The 21,616-nt window shown below is 40.7% G+C and overlaps 1 protein-coding gene across 1 annotated transcript in view; it reads right to left on the reverse strand.

Moving 5' to 3' along the window:
• Positions 1-21,616, reverse strand: part of hira (histone cell cycle regulator a) — a 113,702-nt gene that overhangs the window by 61,365 nt on the left and 30,721 nt on the right. The window contains exons 9-12 of the mRNA XM_072587123.1: positions 18,836-18,949; positions 16,454-16,524; positions 9,122-9,227; positions 7,442-7,654 (exon numbers count right to left, since the gene is read on the reverse strand). Coding sequence (XP_072443224.1) covers positions 7,442-7,654; positions 9,122-9,227; positions 16,454-16,524; positions 18,836-18,949 — 504 coding nt within the window. The remainder of the gene's footprint in view (positions 1-7,441; positions 7,655-9,121; positions 9,228-16,453; positions 16,525-18,835; positions 18,950-21,616) is intronic.

Consider the following 21,616-nt stretch of genomic DNA (forward strand, 5'->3'; position numbering starts at 1 on the left):
TAGGTTTAGAACAAAGAACATAGAACATAGAAGAATACAGCGCAGTACAGGCCCTTTGGCCCTCGATGTTGCGCCGATCCAAGCCCACCTAACCTACACTAGCCCACTATCCTCCATATGCCTATCCAATGCCTGTTTAAATGCCCATAAAGCGGGAGAGTCCACCACTGCTATTGGCAGGGCATTCCATGAACTCACGACTCGCTGAGTAAAGAATCTACCCCTAACATCTGTCCTATACCTACCACCCCTTAATTTAAAGCTACGTCCCCTCGTAATAGCTGACTCCATACGTGGAAAAAGGTTCTCATGGTCAACCCTATCTAAACCCCTAATCATCTTGTACACCTCTATCAAGTCACTCCTAAACCTTCTTTTCTCCAATGAAAACAGCCCCAAGTGCCTCAGCCTTTCCTCATACGATCTTCCTACCATGCCAGGCAACATCCTGGTAAACCTCCTCTGCACCCGTTCCAATGCCTCCACATCCTTCCTGTAGTATGGCGACCAAAACTGCACACAATACTCCAGATGCGGCCGCACCAGAGTCTTATACAACTGCAACATGACCTCAGGACTCCGGAACTCAATTCCTCTACCAATAAAAGCCAGTACGCCATATGCCTTCTTCACCGCACTATTTACCTGGGTGGCAACTTTCAGAGATCTGTGTACATGGACACCAAGATCCCTCTGCTCATCCACTCTACCAAGTATCCGACCATTAGCCCAGTACCCCATCTTCTTGTTACTCTTACCAAAGTGAATCACTTCACACTTACCTACATTGAACTCCATTTGCCACCTTTCTGGTCAGCTCTGCAGCTTATTTATATCCCACTGCAACCAGGTCATTTATAAAAATGACAAACAGCAAAACAGATCCTTGCGGAAACACCGCTAGTAACTGCACTCCAAGATGAACCTTTACTATCAACTACTACGCTCTGTCTTCTTCCAGCCAGCCAATTCCTAATCCAAACCTCCAACTCACCCTCAATGCCATACCTCTGTATTTTTTGCAGTAGCCTACCATGGGGAACCTTATCAAACGCCTTACTAAAATCCATATACACCATATATACCACTTTACCCTCGTCCACCTCCTTAGTCACCTTCTCATAGAATTCAATAAGGTTTGTGAGGCACGACCTGCTCTTCACAAAACCATGCTGACTATTCTTGATCACATTATTCCTATCCAGATGTGCATAAATCCTATCCCTTACAATTCTCTCTAAGACTTTGCCCACACTAGAAGTGAGACTCACTGGCCTATAGTTACTAGGGTTATCCCTACTCCCCTTCTTGAACAAGGGAACCACATTTGCTACCCTCCAGTCTTCTGGCACTATTCCTGTAGACAACGAGGACATAAAAATCAAGGCCAATGGCTCTGCAATCACCTCCCTTGCTTCCCAGAGAATCCTAGGATAAATGCCATCAGGCCCAGGGGACTTATCTATTTTCACCCTTTCCATAATTTCCGACACCTCTTCCCTACATACCTCAAAGCCATCCATTCTACTTAATTGTGACTCAATATTCACATCGGCAACAATGTCCTGTTCCTGAGTGAATACTGACGAAAAATATTCATTCAGTGCCTCCCCAAACTCTTCAGCCTCCACACGCAACTTCCCACTACTAGCCTTGACTGGACCTATTCCTACCCTAGTCGTTCTTTTATTCCTGACATACTTATAGAAAGCCTTTGGGTTTTCCCTAATCCTACCAACTAAGGACTTTTCATGTCCCCTCCTTGCTGCTCTTCGCTCTCTCTTCAGATCCTTCCTGGCTACCTTATAACTCTCAATCGCCCCAATTGAACCTTCACGCCTCATCTTTACATAGGCCGCCCTCTTCCCTTTAATAAGGGATTCCAGTTCCTTATTAAATCACGGCTCCCTCACACGACCCTTTCCTCCCTGCCTGACAGGTACATACTTATCAAGAACACTCAATAGTTGCTCCTTGAACAAGCTCCACATATCAATTGTGCCCTTCCCTTGAAGCCTACTTTTCCAAGCCACGCATCCTAAGTCATGCCTCACCGCATCATAATTTCCCTGCCCCCAGCTATAACTCTTGCCCTGCAGTGCACACTTATCCCTCTCCATCACCAGAGTAAAAGTCACCTTTCGTATTTCTAACCTCAGCCCAAACTACCTCAGATGGCGAGTCTTCATCCATCGTCCTTTGCACCGCTGTAATACTATCTTTGACAAGCAATGCCACACCCCCCCCTCTTTTACCCCCACCTCTGACCCTACTAAAACATTTAAACCCTGGAACTTGCAACAGCCAATCCTGTCCCTTTTCTACCCATGTCTCTGTAATAGCCACAACATCAAAATCCCAGGTACCAACCCATGCTGCAAGTTCACCTACCTTATTTCGTATACTTCTTGCATTGAAGTATACACACTTCAAGCTACTTTCCTGTTTACAGGCACCCTTCTTCAAGATTGATGCCATGTTCCTAACCTCCTTACACTCCAGGTCCTGCACCCTAAAGCTACAGTCTAGGTTCCCATGCCCCTGCAGAGTTAGTTTAAACCTCCCCCAAGAGCACTAGCAAACCTCCCGCCAAGGATACTGGTGCCCCTCAGGTTCAGGTGTAGACCATCCTGTTTATAGAGGTCCCACCTTCCCCAGCAAGAACCCCAGTTATCCAGATACCGGAATCCCTCCCTCCTGCACCATCCCTGTAGCCACGCATTTAACTGTTCTCTCTCCCTATTCCTCAACTCTCTATCACTTGGCACGGGTAACAAACCAGAGACAACAACTCTTTGTTCTAACTCTGAGCTTCCAACCTAGCTCCCTGAAAGCCTGCCTAACATCCTCAGCCCTCTTCCTACCTATGTCGTTGGTGTCCTATAAAGAGGTGTCAATGGTACCTCATGCAAAAATAAGCATGAGTTATGATCAGGACTATATTTGGCGGTTAGACACTGATCTTACAGTTCTATGACTTAAGCCAAATGCAGCTTTCAATAATGAGGTGAAAACATCTCTAAGTGAATTCATTGTAAAATCAGCTTGAGTGGTTTCAAATTTATGCCCAGTGGGTTGGAACCCACTGCATAATACAGACCTTCATTTGGCATGAATTGGGAACTTTCTCTGAAGATGTTACAGAATGCCTAGTTTGCCGGATGAAAATGTACCATTCCAGAGCTCTTCAATTGTCCTGCAGGGGGCTGAGGGAAATGATTGGGCCACAGAGGGAGGAGTGGCTCTCCTCACCTTTAAGTACTATTTTCACTTTTATTTTAAGCAATTAATTAAATATGAAGTCGCACATGACATCTGAGGGGTTATTGGACAAACACAACAGGAGGATATCTAGCCAAGTCAACTCTGCAAGGACTGCCTCACTTGTACCTTAATTGGGACAGCTGTCTCAAAGATTAGTTGAACAACAACATAACAAAGTCAGAGTTTCAGAATCATACCTAAATTAGGCAATATCGTGGATAATGAGGAAGGTTATCAGAAATTGCAGCAGGACCTTGATCAGCTGGGGAAGTGGGCCAAGAAATGGGAAATGGAGTTTAATATAGAGAAGTGTGAGGTCTTGCATTTTCGAAAGTCAAGTCAAGGTAGGAGTTTCACGACCATAAGACATATGAGCCAAAATTAGGCTATTCAGCCCATCAAGTCTCCTCCAACAATAGGGCAGGCACGGTGGCACAGTGGTTAGCACTGCTGCCTCACAGCGCCAGAGACCTGGGTTCAATTCCTGCCTCAGGCGACTGACTGTGTGGAGTTTGCACATTCTCCCCGTGTCTGAGTGGGTTTCCTCCGGGTGCTCCGGTTTCCTCCCACAGTCCAAAGATGTGCAGGTTAGGTGAATTGGCCATGCTAAATTGCCCGTAGTGTTAGGTAAGGGATAGGTGTAGGGGTATGGGTGGGTTGCGCTTCGGCGGGGCGGTGTGGACTTGTTGGGCCGAAGGGCCTGTTTCCACACTGTAAGTAATCTAATCTAATCTAAAACATTCAATCACGACTCATAAGTTTCTGCATTCTCCCTCTTTCTCCTCATAACCCTTAGCACTCAAGAACCTATCTGAGTCTTAAATATACTGAATGATCTGGCCTCTACAGTCTTCTGTGGCAATGAATTCCATAAATTCCCCACTCTCTGGCTGAAGAGGTTTCTCCTTATCTCTGTTCTAAAAAGGTCTTCCCTTTACTCTAAGGCTGTGCCCTTGGGTCCTTGTCTCTCAACCAATGGAAACATCTTCCCAACACCTACACTATCTAGTGCATTCAGTATTCTGTATGTTTCAATTAGATCTGCTATCATCCTTCTAAACACCATCCAGAATAGACCCAGGGTCTTCAAACATTTCTCACATGTTAAGCTTTTCATTCCTGGGACCATTATCGTGAACCACCTCTGAATATGGTCCAAGGCTTGTACATCCTTCCTGAGATATGGTGCCCAAACTTGCACTCATTACTCCAAATGTAGTCTGACCACAGCCTAATACAGCCTCAGAAGTACATCCCTGCTTTAAATTCAAGACCTCTCAAAATAAATGCAATAATTGCTTTGCCTTCCTAACTACTGACTCAACCCGCAAGTTTACCTTGAGAATCCTGGACCAGAACTTCTAAGCCTCTTTGCACTTCAGACTTCTGAATTTTCTCCCCATTCGGAAAATACAAAGTGCATGACCTCACTTTCCCACATTGTATTCCATCTGCCCACTCTCCCAACCTGTCCAAACCCTTCTGCAGCCTCACCACTTCCTCAATGTTACCAGTCCCTCTACCTATCTTTGTGTTGTCTGCAAACTTAGCTAGAATGCCCTCAGTTCCTTCACCTAGATCTTTAATGTATAAAGTGAAAAGTTGTGGCCCCAACACTGAGCCTTGCGGAACACTACTTGTCACCGGCTGCCATCCTGAGAAGGATACTTTTATCCCAACTCTCTGCTTTCTGCCAGACAACCAAGCTTCTATCCACACTGGCACCTTGCCTCTTACACAATAGGCTCTTATCTTACTCAGTAGCCTCCTATGCAGCACCTTGTCAAAGGTTTTCTTGAAGTCCAAGTAGATAACATCCATTGGCTCCGTTTGGTCTAACCTGCTCATTACTTCCTCAAAGAATTCTAGCAGGTTTGTCAGGCATGACCTCCCCATGATGAAACCACGCTGACTTTGCCCTATTTCAACATACACTTTCAAGTATTCAGAAATCCCATCCTTCACAATGGAGAATGGTGGGCCTTAAGGAGTGTAGTGGAACAGAGGGACCTTGGAGTTCAGGTGCACAGTTCTTTGAAAGTGGAGTGACAGGTAGACAGGTAGTGAAGGCGGGTTTTGGCACACTGGTCTTCATCAAGCAGGGCATTGAGTATAGAAGTTGCGAAGTTATGCTGCAGTTATATAGGATGCTGGTGAGGCCGTACTTTGAGTATTGTGTTCAGTTTTGGTCACCTTGCTATAGAAAGGATGACATTAAACTGGAAAGAGTGAAGAAGAAGTTTACAAGCATGTTGCGAGGACTCAACAATTTGTGTTATAGGGAGAGGTTGGACAAGCTAGGAAATTTTTCTTTCGACGTAGGAGACTAGGGCAGGATCTTACAGAAGTATATCAAATCATGAGAGGCATGGATAGGATGAATGCACTCAGTCTTTTTCCCAGAGTTGGAGAATCGAGGACAAATAGAGGACATCAGGTTAAGCGTACAGGAGAAAGAATTAAAGGGAACCTGAGGGGCAACTCCTTTTTTACACTCAGGGTGGTACGCATATGGAATAAGCTGCCAGTGGAAGTGGTTGAGGCGGGTACATGAACAACATTTAACAGCATTTGGACAAATCTTTGGATAGGAAAGATTTAGAAGGATATGGGCCAACTGCAGGGAAATGGGGTTAGCATGGATGGACATTTTAGTCAGTATGAAACAGTATGGGCCAAAGAGCCTGTCTCCGTGCTGTAGGACTCTATGCCTATAACTCTCTACCTTTGAGATAGGCCTGAAAATTCATTCAATTGGCTGGAAAGAACCAAAGTCTGACAGTGTTCTCTAAGCGACTTCAAACTACTCGCAGTCTCATGATATCAGGGAAAACATTGGCAAAGCAGCCTCCTCCTGCCCACCATCAACTGATGACTCAGTACTCCTTCATGTTCAACACTAGTTAGAAAAAGTGAGATCAATAAACAGCCAAGCACACTGGGCTCTTCAAATGCTCTGTGCACCGACAACACCCCAGCTACGGCAGTGAAGAATTCTTCTTCAGAATCACTTTTGCCTCCAGCCAAACTGTTCCATTACAGCTACAACACTGGCATTGATTTTACAAAGTGCACAGATGTACTCTGTTTACAAAAAAAATGAAATGCAGGACAAATCCATTTGACAAATTATCACTCCATCATTAGTATCTCTTAATTATCAAAGTAATAGAAGACATTATTGATCATGCATTCAAGAGGCACTTACTCAACAATAGCATGCTTATTTATTCTCAGTTGCATCCTACCAAGACCACTCAGCTCCAACCCCCTATCGTCATGCTCCATACATAGACAAAGGACCTCAGTCCCATAGGTATGGTGAGAATGACACCCTTTAAATTAAGACTGTATTTGATCAAGTGGAGTGGCAAAGTGCCCTAATAAAATTGAACTCAATGGGAAAAAGGGGGAAAATTCTCCTCTAGCTAGAGTCATACCTAGTACAAAAGAAGATGGTTCTGACAGCTAGTGGTCAATGATTTGACCTCAAGACAGTACTGCAGAGGTTTTTCTAGGGAGTGTCCAAGACCCTATCACCTTCAGCAGTTTCACCAAAGATCTTCCTTCTTTCATAAGGTGAAAAGTGGGGACATTTCACTGACAATTATAACGTTCAGTTCCATCCAACTCTTCAGAGACAAATAGCAAATTATGGCAAATGGAACTAGACTGCTTTGTGTTATATATTGTAAATATTTGTGTTACAAATTTAATAAAATTTTAAAATTAAAGCACATTTACAAATTTAAATGTAATAAAACTAAGCTATTAACACAAAGCCCATTGGAAGAAACTCTCATATAATCTTAAGCACAAGACCAGTAAGAGGTATATTACTTGGATTTAATTTCCCGATATATCCAAAGCAATGGTCTGCTTCTGCTCCTATAGACACACGGTATTTGAAAATGCACACTCTTGTGTCTTAACCATGGATTCTGATTCTGCATTTTTAATGCTCCTGGTCCATATTCATATCTGTTTCATACACAAACAAATTGTGTAATACAGAAATGCTCCGAACATTGCAGTTTTAGGCTCCTGAAATCACAAGCCCTTTAACCGTGAATTCTGACACACTCACGGAGGTTATGTTCCATTCTACAATGCTGCTTTATTCAACCCTTGAGTGAACAGCAATACTTTGAGTTTTGCTTAAAACCGAATCGATTACCTTTCGAATATCCTCAAGGCTCTCTCCGTTCAGCATATTTGCCACTTTGGGGGGCATCAGTTCCCTGGAACCTACAGCATTCTTCTGCTCCTGCAATTCTTTCTGTTGCTGTTGGTACTTCAGCATCTCTGGATTTTCAATAATGGTGGTGGATAGTTGCTGCTCTGTTGTAATTGCTAGGCTTTTGCCGTAGGTCTTCTGATGAATCATGTTCTGCAAGACAAAAGTAAAACCAATGAATAGTTGAAACTTTCCACAGAAAAGCCAGGTAAGGATGTTGCCCTCAAAGGAAACGTTTAATGTTATCATAACCAGATTTGCCTCTGCTCGCATTGAGAACGCTCTCTACAACATGTCACATCGTAGTGCATTATTTGCATACATTAATAGATTTCGACACTTCACAAAACATTTTGAGACTCTTACAGCAAGAATTGTCAAAATAAAAGCTAAACTTTGCAGTTTAAATCATTCCACCCCTTGGATAAAAATTAATCAGAATCAAACAACACTTGAAAACCCACAGTAGCTTTCTCTGTACAGACTGAACTCAAATGCAGATGAAGGGGAGTGAAAGACAGCATGTAAAAGACATATTAAACAATAATGAGATTGATTTTGATGGGTTCCTGTTATAGTGAAATGAAAACGCAGTTAACAAAATCAGTGAGTATAACGGAGGTCACCTGCTCAGAGAGCAGAAAATCTACACATTGCTGAACTCAGATGTTTTTTTTTGTTAGAAATATCCACATCTCCAGAGAACATGTCAACAAATGTGTTTATAATAATTACATGGAGAAGGTACTAGAGACAGCTAACTTGGATCAAGATCCAAAGTTATTCAGAACACAACACACATTTTAATGCTAAAAAAGCAAGTTTAAGTGGCATTGATTAGTAACTGCTAGGACACAGATTTCTCATTTGGACAAGATGGAACTGATTAACTGCATCCCTATACACATTTATTTCTTACCCTTCCTCAAAACACTGTTGAGCAAGATATTTAATGCAAAGCAATTCTCCTGGATGTTGTGAATCCCTGTGAAATACGGTGTAAGTTGGTGGAAAACACTACACTTCTTACCTCTGAGGAAGGGCTGTTACACCAAAATGGAGCACTGCACCCCTGGAGCCCTGCACCCCTGGAGCCCCAAGTCTTGATACCCTACACGACCTAATCCCTTTGGACTTCCGGTGAATCATTGTGTGACACTTCACATCAAACAATTAAATGCATCTTAGAAGTTGACATACAATTATCTTTTGGAGAAGTTTCGCCATTATCTCTTCTCAGAGATTCTACCTGTGCATATATCTCTCCCCTAGAAAGAAGAATAAATTGGATGCTTCATTCAGTTGTGGAATATAGTGGATAGATGGGATTCATGGCTTACATTATTTTCCTTTCTTGTATTTCACCCCCTTATAAGCACATTAGCTAATGAGAAAACCATTATACCTGGGAGATTCAGGCCCTAGAAAACTGATGACATACCACTCACTTGGTGAAATACATTTTTTTGTGCTGTAAGCTGACCAATTCTACAAGTAACTTGGGAACAGGCATGCAATTGAGGTCAATTGATAGTGTGTTCACTGCTTTTGTAATTCTACGTACAGTATATCTTTCAATGCAGTCAGAGAACCAGTAAGCCAGGCACAATTCTGTATTACCTTCTCCTCCTCAGTTAGTGGATCGCCCAACTCTTCCTGTGAGAAATCCAGGAACGCCACCGTCCCATCCATGGAGCACACTAGCAATCCCAACCCTGTCAAAGTCCTGGTGCAGAGACCACAAAAACAAATGCACATTTAACATCTTCACAGTCCTCACTTTTCATTCCATCTGCCATCCATTACACAAGTGACCTAATCAGTGGTAGAACAAAGAAATAGACAAGGAATTCCAAGAGTTCAGGGAGTTGTGTGTAGGCCTCTTGAAAGGAGCTATTGAGTGGCGACTTATTGCTGAGAATAGACATGCATGGAGAAAAGACAGTGACTTTAATGGGAAATTTTAACATGCCTATTGATAAACAGGCTAACAAAGTCAAAATGTAGCAAACTTCAAGAGTGTGTATGTAATAACATTTCTGCAATAATGTGCCCTGGAACTAACAAAGGGGGAATTCAATAGTGAATTTTGTAATGAACAATTTAGTTCAGAGCCTATTAGTACATAAATATTTATCTATAAACAATCGCAATGCCATTGAGTGCAACAAAGATTGAAGGGAAAGTCACTGAAATTTGAGATTTAGATTAGATTGACTTCAATGGGATGAGACACAGACTGCCCACAGAAAACTGGGTAAATCTGTAAAAGAAAAAAGCTTAAACAAAACAAAGAAAAAGACAATGTAAAACTGAAAAAAGACACTTTAAAAAAGCGCACAACCTGGTGAATCACAAGGATACACAGAACAGTAAAGTGTAACAAAGCAGGTAGTAGGAGCTGCAACAAGGAACTATTCCAAGCAGCTTGTAAGGGATAACAAGATGAACATAAACATTTTTACAATTATTCTAGGAAGAAAAACTGGTCAGAAATGTGGAGCCCCCTAAAAGCACGTCATGTTGCAATGAAAATAAGGAAATGGTAGACATGCCCAATAATTACTCTAAAATCAGTATTTATTCTTGAAGAGGTGGTCAGCTTGCCAAATTACCCAACGAAATTGTAACTGAATTAGGAACAGGGACTGGGAGTCTGACTTCTCACAATTAATACAGGCAAGATGGAGAGATTAATGGCAGTAAAATTGACAAATACCCAGGAGCAGATGCTGCTCCACCTAGGGATTTTTATTTTTAAAAAGTTGAAAATATTGCTGATGCTCTAGCATAATCCTCCAATGTTTGCTTGATACAGGAGCCACTACTAAAGATGGGAATATTGTACATACTGCTATTTAAGAAAGTTACACCAGTTGGCCTAACATCTGTCATCGGAAAATTACAAAAGCTGATAAATAAGGATAAGGAGACTGAACACTCCAAACACATCAACTATCACAGACAACCAGAACAGTTTGCACAGGGTAGATTAGGTCTGTCAAGTATACTTGACCTTTTGGAAGTGGTAACAAATGTAATGGGCAGAGGAATGTCAATGGATTTTACTTACATGTGCTTTTAAAGGATACGTGATAAAGTTCCTCATAAAAGGTTCTTAGCTAAAGTTGAAGATCGTGGAACTAAAGGCAAATTGTGAGTAAATTAATTAGACTAGGAGAAAGACAGTTAAGGTAATGAGCAGATATTTTATTTGTAATTAGGGGTGCCCTGCGAGAATCAATATTGAGCATGAACCTTGAACAGAAGCATTAATGGCACTGATGATGGGATAGATAGCTCCAAGCGTAAGTTTCTCAAAGATATTAAAATAGGAGGTGGCATAAGCACTGTGAACAAAATTGTAAAATTACAAAACAAAATAGATAAGGTTAAGTCACTAGGCAAAATTATGCCAATGGATTTAATATAAGCAAGTGAGAAGTCATCCATTGTGTATTTAAACAAAGACAGAACAGGACACCTAAATGGGGAAAAGCTAGAAATAGTGGAGGCCCAGAAAGACAGATCATTTAAAAAGTAATGAAGAGGGACAGAAAATAATCAAAAAGGCTGATTTATAGAACTCAAGGACAAGAACACAAGGAGCTAGAGGTCATACCTCACCTACTGAAAGTCCTATCTCTACCATGTCTGGAGTACCAAGAGTACTTCTGGGCACTACAGCCTACAGTGAATAAACTGGCTTTGAGAAGAATCTAGCATAGATTTTCTGGAATGATACCTGGAGTTTAAAGGGTTAAAGAGGGAGCAGACAACAAACAAACTAGGGATGTGTCCTATGGAATTTCAATCAAATCATCCCTTAAGCTTCCAGGTTCCAATACAGTAGGGAAAACAGATAGGAAAGATTGGGTGGAGCTATTTCTAATTGTAGGGGAGATTAGGACTAAGGAACAATACCAAAAATCTAAAGCTAGATCATTTCAGTGTAAAATTAGGAAACAATTCTCCACATAAATGATGAGATTAGCTTGGAACTTTCAACAGCAAATGGAAATTGATGCTCGAACAGTTCAGAATTCTCAAAAAGAGATGGATAAAATTTGGTCAGCCAATACTATAAGGAATATAGGACAACGGCTAGGTCCCAATTCAGCCGTGAACACATTCAGTGATGGACCAGCTTCATCTTACTTTGCTCTGTCCCAATACAAATGATCTCAAGAAGAAAAAACACTCCAACAGATAGGTCAGCCCTAAATTCTGGACAAAATCAAAAAAAGAGGCTGTTTTTACCAAATTCAGTCACTAAACAATTACTGTGAATACAATTCAAGATGCGCAGAAACATAGTGCTGCAGCAAGAAGACCTAAACAAAGAAACAGCATGAAACCCAGTGAAGGGAATAGATGGGATCACTTGAAGATAGTACATGTCACTGAACTGTTATAAGTGCACAAGTCATAGTGTGAGTCTCTAAACAGGAAGAGCAGGGCAGGATCAACTCATAAAAGAACCTATGCAGCAAAAGAGCAAGGACGGAAATAGGTATCCAGTAACAAAACAGTAACAAGAATGCACTTTCTTTTAAAAACAAAATCATTCACTCAATGCCCACATTTATTAACCACAGTTACTTGCCCTGAAAAATATGGTGTTGGACAGCCTTCCATCACTACTGGTCAGTTTACACAATTGAGAGAGATTAAGTTGATTGCACTGGTTTGAAATTGGAGCGATATATCAACTAAACCAGAGAAGAATAGCTAATTTCCTTTCATACAGAACATTAGAAAGATACAATTATAGAATGGTTATAGCAGAGAAGGAGACTGCTCAGCTACTCAAACCTCTGAAGGACCTCGGTAAAATGATTTAGTTTTTTCCTATCTACTCTGCCCATAACCTTCATGAATAGTTCATCAAGCATCTTCTCAATCTTTTCTACTCTAAAGAGAATATTAGCTTCTCCAATCTATCCACATAACTAAAGTCGCTCATCACTGGAACCATTTCAACATTACCTGCAGTAATGTTTTTGCTACAGCCCTCAACTTCGTCCTGAAATGCAATCTCCAGAATTGGACCAATGTCTCACTGGCAGAGATCCAACTAGCATTTTATAAATTCCCATAACTTCCTAGAATTTATCTTCTATTTATAAAACCTAGGGAAACCCAAATGTCTATTTAATCACTTTCTCAACCTGCTCCTGCCACCTTTAAAATTTGTGCAACATATGGCCCCAGGTCTCTGTTACCATGCACCTTTTAGAATTCTACTCTTAATTTTACATTTCCTCACCTTGTTCTTCCTACAAAAATGTATCAGCTCACATTTCTGCATTAAATTTCAAGTGTCATTTTCCTCATTTTCTGCCAGTTCACATCCTCAAGTCTAATGCTCTCCTCCTCACTTTGGATGCAAAGTTTTAGATTATCCACAAATGTTGAAATCTGTAAGCCTGCAAATCTCGTCATTGATATATATACCAAGAAAAGCAATAGTCCCAGTAAACTATTACATGCTTTCTCTTAGAATGAAAAAAATCAATAATTTCTACTGTTTGATGTCACTCAGCCACACTATCAGTCAGAGAAATTTTTAAGACAATCCAGCAATTATCTGATTATTTTTACAGATACCACTAATGTGCATTTCCAACTGTTTTAAATTAAAATACATAGTGTCATGGTTGGACATAACTTATTTTCACTTGGTTATTAAACCAGACGTCCAAATTACTCATCCAGTAACATAATCACAATACCAGTGCACAAAGAGTGGAAGGGAGATGGGAGTCAGCATCTATTGGGAGATGTACCCTGACCAGCAAATAAAGGGGAGGGAGAGCGTACACCACATTACAGAATGTGGTAAGGTATTGCAACTGGAGAAGGATTTCAGTGTAGGCAGTCCCCATGAGATATCCATCTAAGCTGTTGACACTGCACCACTCCAAATTAAGCAATTGACTGGCTCTCCACACTCTCAAATAAATGTACTGCCGTCCTTCAAGAATATACTTTGAAAGCAATACTATTTTCCATCCCATGCCTGCTGCTCCTTTCCAGCTAGTAAACAGCAGCAGCACCTGAGCCACTCGATCTGCACCTTGCTGTGGCTCAATGAGTAACACTGCAACCTCTGAATCAAAAGATTGCGGGTTCAAATCCCACCCAAGGGACCGATAGAATATAGGAGTAGAATTAAGTCATTAAGCTAAATGAAGCTGCTTTGCCAGTCAATCGTAGTTAAAACTGCTTGTCAACCCCATTCTCCTGCCTTCTCCCTGCAATACTTGATCCCCTTACCAATCAAGAACCTATCTCTCTGTCTTAAATACACTCAATGACTTGGCCTCCACAGGCTTCTGCAGTAATGCATTCCACAGAGTCACCACCTTCTAGCTGAAGAAATTCTTCCTCATCTCAGTTCTAAAGGGTCATTCCCTTCACTCGGAGGCTGTGCCTTCATGTCTACTCATGATACAACTCTCCAAGTCTACTGTATCCAGGCCTCTCAAGTTTCAATGAGATTCCCCTTCACTCTTCTAAACTCCATCAAGTACAGACCCAGAGTCCTTAAATGCTCCTTATATGACAAGCCCTTCATCCCAGTATCACTCTTGTAAACCTCCTTTTGGATTCCCTTCAATGCCTTCATCGTTCTTTAGATAAGGGGCCCAAAACAGCTTACAATATTCCAAATGCAGTTTGACTAGAGCCTCATACAGCCTCAGCACTACATCTCTGCTCTTGAATTCTAGTCCTCTTGAAATGAATGCTGACATTGCATTTGCCTTCCTAACTGCTAACTAAGCCTGCATGTCAACCTTAAGAGAATCCTAAACTAGGATTCCCTAGTTACTTTGTGCTTCAGATTTCCAAAGCCTGTCCCCATTTAGAAAATAGTCTATGCCTCTATTCTACCGAACAAAGTGCATTACCTCACACTTTCCCACATTGTATTGCATCGTTCACTTTTCTCACTCTCCTTGCTTGTCCAAGTCCTTATGCTGCCCTGCTTCCTCAACATTACCTCCCCCTCCAACTAGCTTTGGGTCATTTGTAAACTTAGCAACAATGCCCTCAGTTCCTTCATGCAGATCGTTAATTGACAACGTGAACAGTTGTGGTCCTAACACTGATGCCTGTGGAACTCCACTCACCAGGTACCATCCTGAAAAAGACCCCTTTATCCCCCACACTCTGTCTTCTGTCAGTCAGCCAATCCTTTATCCATGCCAGTACTTCGCCCCTCCTTAATAAATGTATAAACAGAGGTCAGGCTAACTGGCCTATAACTTTCTGTCTTTTGCCTCCCTCCCTTCTTAAACGGGAGTGTTACATTAGCCATTTTCCTGTCCTCGGTGACCCTCCCTGACTCCAGTGATTCCTGAAAAGATCCTCACCAATGCCTCCACAATCTCCTCAGCTCCTTCAGAGCCCCAAGGTATAATCCATCTGGTCAGAGTGATTTGTGCACCTTCAGACCTTTCAGCTTCCCCAATACCTTCTCCTTAGTGATGGCCACGACACTCACCCCTGCCCCCGACTCTTTTGAAATTCTGGTATGCTACTGGTGTCTAACATATTCTATTTGGCTCCCCACCATTTCTTTGTTTCCCAGTACGATTTCTCCAGCCTCATGTTCCAGTGGTTCAATGTTCACTCTTGGCTCTCTTATGTTTTGTATATCTAAAAAAACTCCTACCATCTTTATCTTTATTACTAGCTAGCTTACCATTATACTTTCATCTTCTCCCCCACCCCCCCAACTTCACTGATTTTTGGTTATCCTCTGCTATTTTGTTTTTAAAAGGCATTGCACTGACTTTCACCACATCGTAACGTTTTTTCTTTTGCTTTTATGTTGTCCCTGACTTCCCTTGTCAGCAATGGTTACTTTGTTCTCCCCACACAATGTTTCTTCTTCCTTGGGATGAGTGTCTGTTTTGCCTCCCAGATTACCCCCAGAAACTCCTGCCATTGCTGCTCTGTCTTCCCTGCTAGACTCCCCTTCCAATCAACTCTGGCCAGTTCCTCCCTCATGTTCCTGTAGTCACCTTCATTTAATTATAATACCATTACATCTGATTCCAGCTTCTCCCTCTCAAACTGCAGGATGAGTGCTATCATGTTATGGTCACTGCCCCCAGGAGTTCCTTCACCTTAAGCTCCCAAATCAAGTTTACCTCATTACACAAATCAAAAATCAAGCTCACTCTCAAGTGAAACACTGAAAGACTGCTGCACGGTTGGAGGTGTTATTTTCAGATGAACCCTTATAGCAAGATCCTGCCTGGAGGTGATAAAAGATCCTTTGACATTATTTTTGAAGAAGAGTAAAGGAGAAGTCCCCAACCATCTGCCCAATCTACATTGTGACCAAATAATAATTTTACAATCACATTTTTTGAGTAATGTGGCTGCCTATGTTATATCTGTGACCACACTTTGAAGTACTCGATTAAATGTATTGAGGTTGGAGTTTGTGAAGGGTGCGATATACATACAAATCCCCATCTATCGTCTGCCACAATGATGATTAAAGCAGTGCGGTTGAAAGAAGGAATTCGAAACAGTATATCAGTTAAATCGCATTCCAGACCAAATCTCTTCTGAAAATAAGTTAAGAGTGGAAGTCACAGCAAATTTGCAAACTACTAAATTAAATTGTTGAGATGATGAATGCAGTTTCAGTTTCTAGTTTATGCCACATGGATCCTGAAACATCCTGATCTCTGTCCCTCACTCATCCTGTTCCTATACAAAGCAAATTTAATCTATATCGCACAAGGAAAACAATAATCTTTTCTGAATTACAATTTCAAAACACTGACAAAGCAATTTTTTCAGATTAGTATTGACCTTATTTCAGCGAGATAAAATTTGTAATGTAATTACAATATTATTCAGTCTATTCTGTGTACTAAATACTGTGCAGTGTAACCAATTTGCAGATTAATGTAACACAGTCCTTACCAGGAGATATCCATGATTGACTTATCGAATAATTCATGAATTACCACTAGTGGGCGCTTCAAGCAGGTCAGCTGTGAAAATAGAAAGCAACCATTAAATCAAAATGACAAAGCTTCAAGCTTGTGGCTGACTGCCAGGAGATGTTCTTTTTGAATTTCAAAGACCACTGAAAATTATAGGGTGGCACACACAAAAACAAAACCAACTATCTGCTGTCTAACCAGAAAAGCTTAAGCCATTATGCGATGAAAACAACAATTTCCATTGCTAGAACCTTCATGAAAGAGGCATAATCAGTTGAAGAATAACAAACTTAAAAGGTTAACTGCAATGCAATTAGAGAGAATTAATTAAAATTAGTAATGGGAAAACATTCAAGAGGATTTGAAAGGATGCTATAATTGGGTACTGAAGCAATTAAGATTAACTAAAAAGGTTCATATACATAAAAACTGAAAGAACTGTGGATGCTGTACATCAGAAACAAAAGCAGAAGCTACTGGAAAAACTCAGGAGGTCTGGCAGCATCTGTGAAAAGAAATCAGAGTTATGGTGACCTTTCCTCAGAACTTCAAGGATCACTGGACCTGAAACGTTAACTCTGTTTTCTCTGCACAGATGCTGCCAGACCTGCTGAGCTCTTCCAACAACTTCTGCTTTTGTCAGGATCATATAATATCTGACAAGTCATCAACCAGAATCATTTGAGATCATTAATTACTGCTACTCAATGGAATTTACTAAGACTGGTTTCATTTCAATTCTTCAGAAGGCATTTAATGAAATTCTACATACAAGCAGTTTAAGATCATAAGGTCTATCCAACTAATAGCAAATTAGTTTGCATAATTAAGAAGTAGACAGTGGAAAGCCAAAGGGATAATAAAATGGAAAGGGTTATTGAAGGGCAAGATGGAGATTGACAGTAATTGGTTGCTAGCTATCACAAAGAAAGTAAAAGAGGGGTTGAGTAAATAAACTTATATCACAAATAATTTTCATGGCAAGTAGTAATTTATGTTTATAGTTTGCAGTTTATTTTAACAAAATAAACTAAAACTTGCCCAGTGAAGCAAGATGTGCCATTTTCCTACATTAAGACCTCATACAATTACAAGTTTTTTGTCATAGAATTCCTGTATGTTGGAAATCCAATATAAATAAACTTTACTACAAATACAGGCTAAATGGCATCCAACTGTACCTATCTTGCCTGCCCTGCCATTCAATTAGATCATGGCTGATCTGCTACTTCAATGCCACTTTTCTGCACTTCTGCCATGTCTAGAGGTCATGAGACTCCAGATGTCTCTGTCTTTAGCATGCCCAACTTCCACAGGCCTCGAGAGTAGAGAATTCCCTCTTGAGCGAAGAAATTCTTCCTTACTTCAATCTCAATTTAAAGATAGACTGTTTAAGTCTATGCTCTCTGGCTCTCAAATCAGCAGCTAGGGGAAACATCTACATCTACCCAATTAGGTCTTGTAAAACTTTTGTAAGCTGCAATGAGATCACCTCTCATTCTTTGAAACTCCAAATAGTGCAACATTGGCTTCATGCAGACTGGAAGTAACGGGCATTTTTAGCAGCAGGTGGATGGATGCAGGGTGGATATGGGAGATGTAACAGAATTGAAAATGGGCTGTCATTCTGATAGAGTGAATGCAGGTTCGCAAGCTCAGCTCAAAATCAAATCTAACATCAAGGGTGCAAACAATCTGATTCAACTTGAAGGGTTGAAGAGATTGAATTCACAGTGCAGGTTTAGACTTAAAGCCTAATTGGAGAGAAGTTCAGGATCTGTCAGCCCAATTATGGGAGTAAATGATTCAGAAAAAAAAGAGCTCGTGTAAAAGTGAGAGAGATGGCATCAAGTAGAAGCTAGACAGCATTAAAGACAAAGAAAAGCTGCTTTGTTTGTTTATGGTACAATTCCTGGATGACAGGAGCTTAAGGATTTGGGTAAGAAATACTGAGGGCAGCAGGAATAGTTCTCCTTTTTTACATAGCAAGTAGGAATGACCTGGAAGTCACTGCCTAACAGGGTGGTAAAAGCATGGTAATCAACTACTTTGAGATTAATTTAGATGGCACTTAAAGGAATTAAACTTAGGTGGACCACAGGGATAGACATGGGGAATGGGGCTGACTGAATTGTCCTGCAGGCAGCCAGCATGAATCCAGAGGGTCAAATTGCCTCTTTCTGTGCTTTAATAATGCTATGACTCTGTACAAGATGGATGATGGATTTTCCATCCTCTGAATATATAACTTGCATAAGTAGTCATGCAATAACTATCTATAAAGAAAATTGCAATGCAAAACAAATACATTTCATTAGTCTTGAAATGTCATTTAAGAAAAAAGCTGCTTAGAACTTACCCAAACAGAGAGAGACCGGTCCTTGCTCCCAACTGCACAACAACAATAAGGACAGCTTGGCTTATTGGAGCTCCCATTGCGTGGCTTTTTCTTGAAAATTTTGGGATTAAATTTCTGAAAATGGCAATAGAAGAGGAAAACTCTTAACATCAGATCAACAAGAGGCACCTCAACATTTAAAGTAAAAGCAAGCTGCCAATTCCTCACATTATCGTCCACGGCCTGGTGAAAAGGACCACTGCTCAGCAACATTCCCAGACACACAGGCAGCTCAGCTGCATGTGAACTTCACCACTGTTGCATCTATATTTATATTTCATTCTATAGTACAATTAAAAACAAGCACGGAAGCTTGGGCACAGAGTAAAATCCGTACCTCTTAATGATCTCCCACGAGAGTTTAATATATTATGCTGACAACACAAAAAACTACAACCAACCACATTTGTTAGTTTAAATTTTATTACAACTTAAAGAACATTTTGTAACGATTAAAAGTTGGATCGGCTACATTTATTCCCAAATCACCGTCTCCCTATTCAGAATTACACGCAGCCTGTAGTTGACAAGTGATTATTCATTCTACTCATTACTTTTGATAAGTTACAGAATAGTCAAAACACTTTATGCTGTTTAATGCGTCACTGAATAACCAGTTCCCAATTACTCTGCTATCAGGACCTTGCACATCTGCAAGAATAGCTGAGACAAGAATCACTTCCATTAGAACTAATGCTTCAAGAAAGTTCACTTCCAACAACCATCAGATAAATACTCCATCATTCCCATGACAGCAATGTCAATCTATCACCCAAACATATAACAAGCAAGAAGGAAAACAGTCTACAAAAGATTATTGCAGAAGCACAAAGAAATGTAAACTATTCAATGCATAACACTGGAAAGGAAATTACAATGTCTTTCAGAATATTAGTGCTGTCTCTTTATAACCATCTGCATTCGCTTTGCCTGCATGAAAGAATGTGATAATATTATGATAGACTCCTCCCATTCTTCACCAGCACTGCCCAGAATCAAGTCATAAGTCTAACACCAGTAGCAGCACTTGTGGATTTAGGTCCGACTTCAGAATCTTGAGCGTGTAATATCATTTGATATTCTGATGCAGCACCCAGGGAGTATTATCTATCTGATGAGATGAAACTGAAGCTTCATCTACTCCCTTGGGTGGGAATTAAAAGCTGGAATTTCACTCTTTTTCAAAGATGAATACGGGGATTCTCTGTAGTGGCCTGCTATATAGGTAGCCATAGATCAACATCAGTAAAAGGATTATCAGTTCATCATCACATTGCCCTCAAAGTCCCTCAGACAGTAAGTTACCCATTTCCTATATTAAATGGTGACTACACTATGGAGATATATAATTGGTTGAAGACACCAAACAAAAAAAGCTCAAATCTTCCTGATATCTTCACCTTTTCCTCCCATCCCCTTTTAATAGCATCCAAATGCAAGTCAGATTGCTGACCAAATCTGCAAAATGGAGTTCAAAAGTCCAGCTAATTGTCATTACCATCTTTCTGACTGAAAGTAAATTTAATTGATGATATTGATGAAGTAGTAACTATTGTGTGATGGTTTCAACACCTTGAAGCAACCACGCAAAGACGTTGCAGAGCTGCACATTGCCGAATATAAATAGAACAGTGCGAGTGAATCGTAGAATCCCTACAGTGTGGAAGCAGGCCATTCAGCCCATCGAGTCCACAAACTGTATCCAACCCAGACCCACCCAGTCCATGTAACTCTACATTTGCCATGGCTAATGTACTTAGCCTGCACATCCGCAGACAGTACGGGCAATTTAGCATGCCTTGCATATCTTTGGACAATGAGAGAAAACCAGAGCACCTGGAGAAAACCCCCACAGACAAGAGGGAGAATGTGCAAACTCCACACAGGCAGTCGTCAGAGGGTGGAATTAAACATGAATCCCTGGCACTGTGAGGTAGCAGTGCTAACTGCTGAGCCACCGTGCCACCCAATTGGTTGTTGGAGCACACTAGAACTTGAGTTTAAAGAGCATGTAGATATTTGAATAAAATAGTGTAATTATAAATCAGATTGTATTTCCTACAAAAGTATAATAAATAGTGTTACTTCAAAATCTAAGCCTGAAGACAGCTCTTGACTTCATCTTAGCTTTCACCAGTCCATCTTGAAATCAAATTTAAAGCATGACACAAGAGTGATACAGTTATCTGATATTTTTATGGCAATAAGGCATTTCTAACAACTGAATCCTGGTTTTCAAAGGCAGTATGCTAGCAGACTAGGCTACAAACATGCAATCCATCTTATTTAAAAACACATACACAATAGAAAGAGATCCAATTAACATGATGAAACGTTATAAAGAATGACCTTCATTTTCTCCCCCACGTGTTTAGTTCAGCGGACCTCGATAATTCTAGCAGAATAAACCACTGCTGCACCTGCCTGGAAACGGGTTTTTCAGGAACTAACTGCAAACAAGGTGTCCATAAAATGGTTAAGCGAGGGAATTGACGGAATGATTAAATAATGGTTTTGGGGATGGATTACTTGGCCAATGTCGAAGTGGGAAAGAATAATGAATTTACGAGACAGGAAGAAAGATCATCTTGTGATGCTATAAATAAGAAAGAAACCAAAAGGGTAGTTCCAATTTAGAATTTTACTGAGGCTGCTTACATGAAAGGCACACCAAACTATTCGCTACTCTAACCTCAGAATAATTTTAAAACACCCTGAATAAAATGCAATGATCTTAATTTG

This window comes from Chiloscyllium punctatum, chromosome 17 (genome assembly GCF_047496795.1).
Source record: "Chiloscyllium punctatum isolate Juve2018m chromosome 17, sChiPun1.3, whole genome shotgun sequence".
Lineage (NCBI taxonomy): Eukaryota > Metazoa > Chordata > Chondrichthyes > Orectolobiformes > Hemiscylliidae > Chiloscyllium > Chiloscyllium punctatum.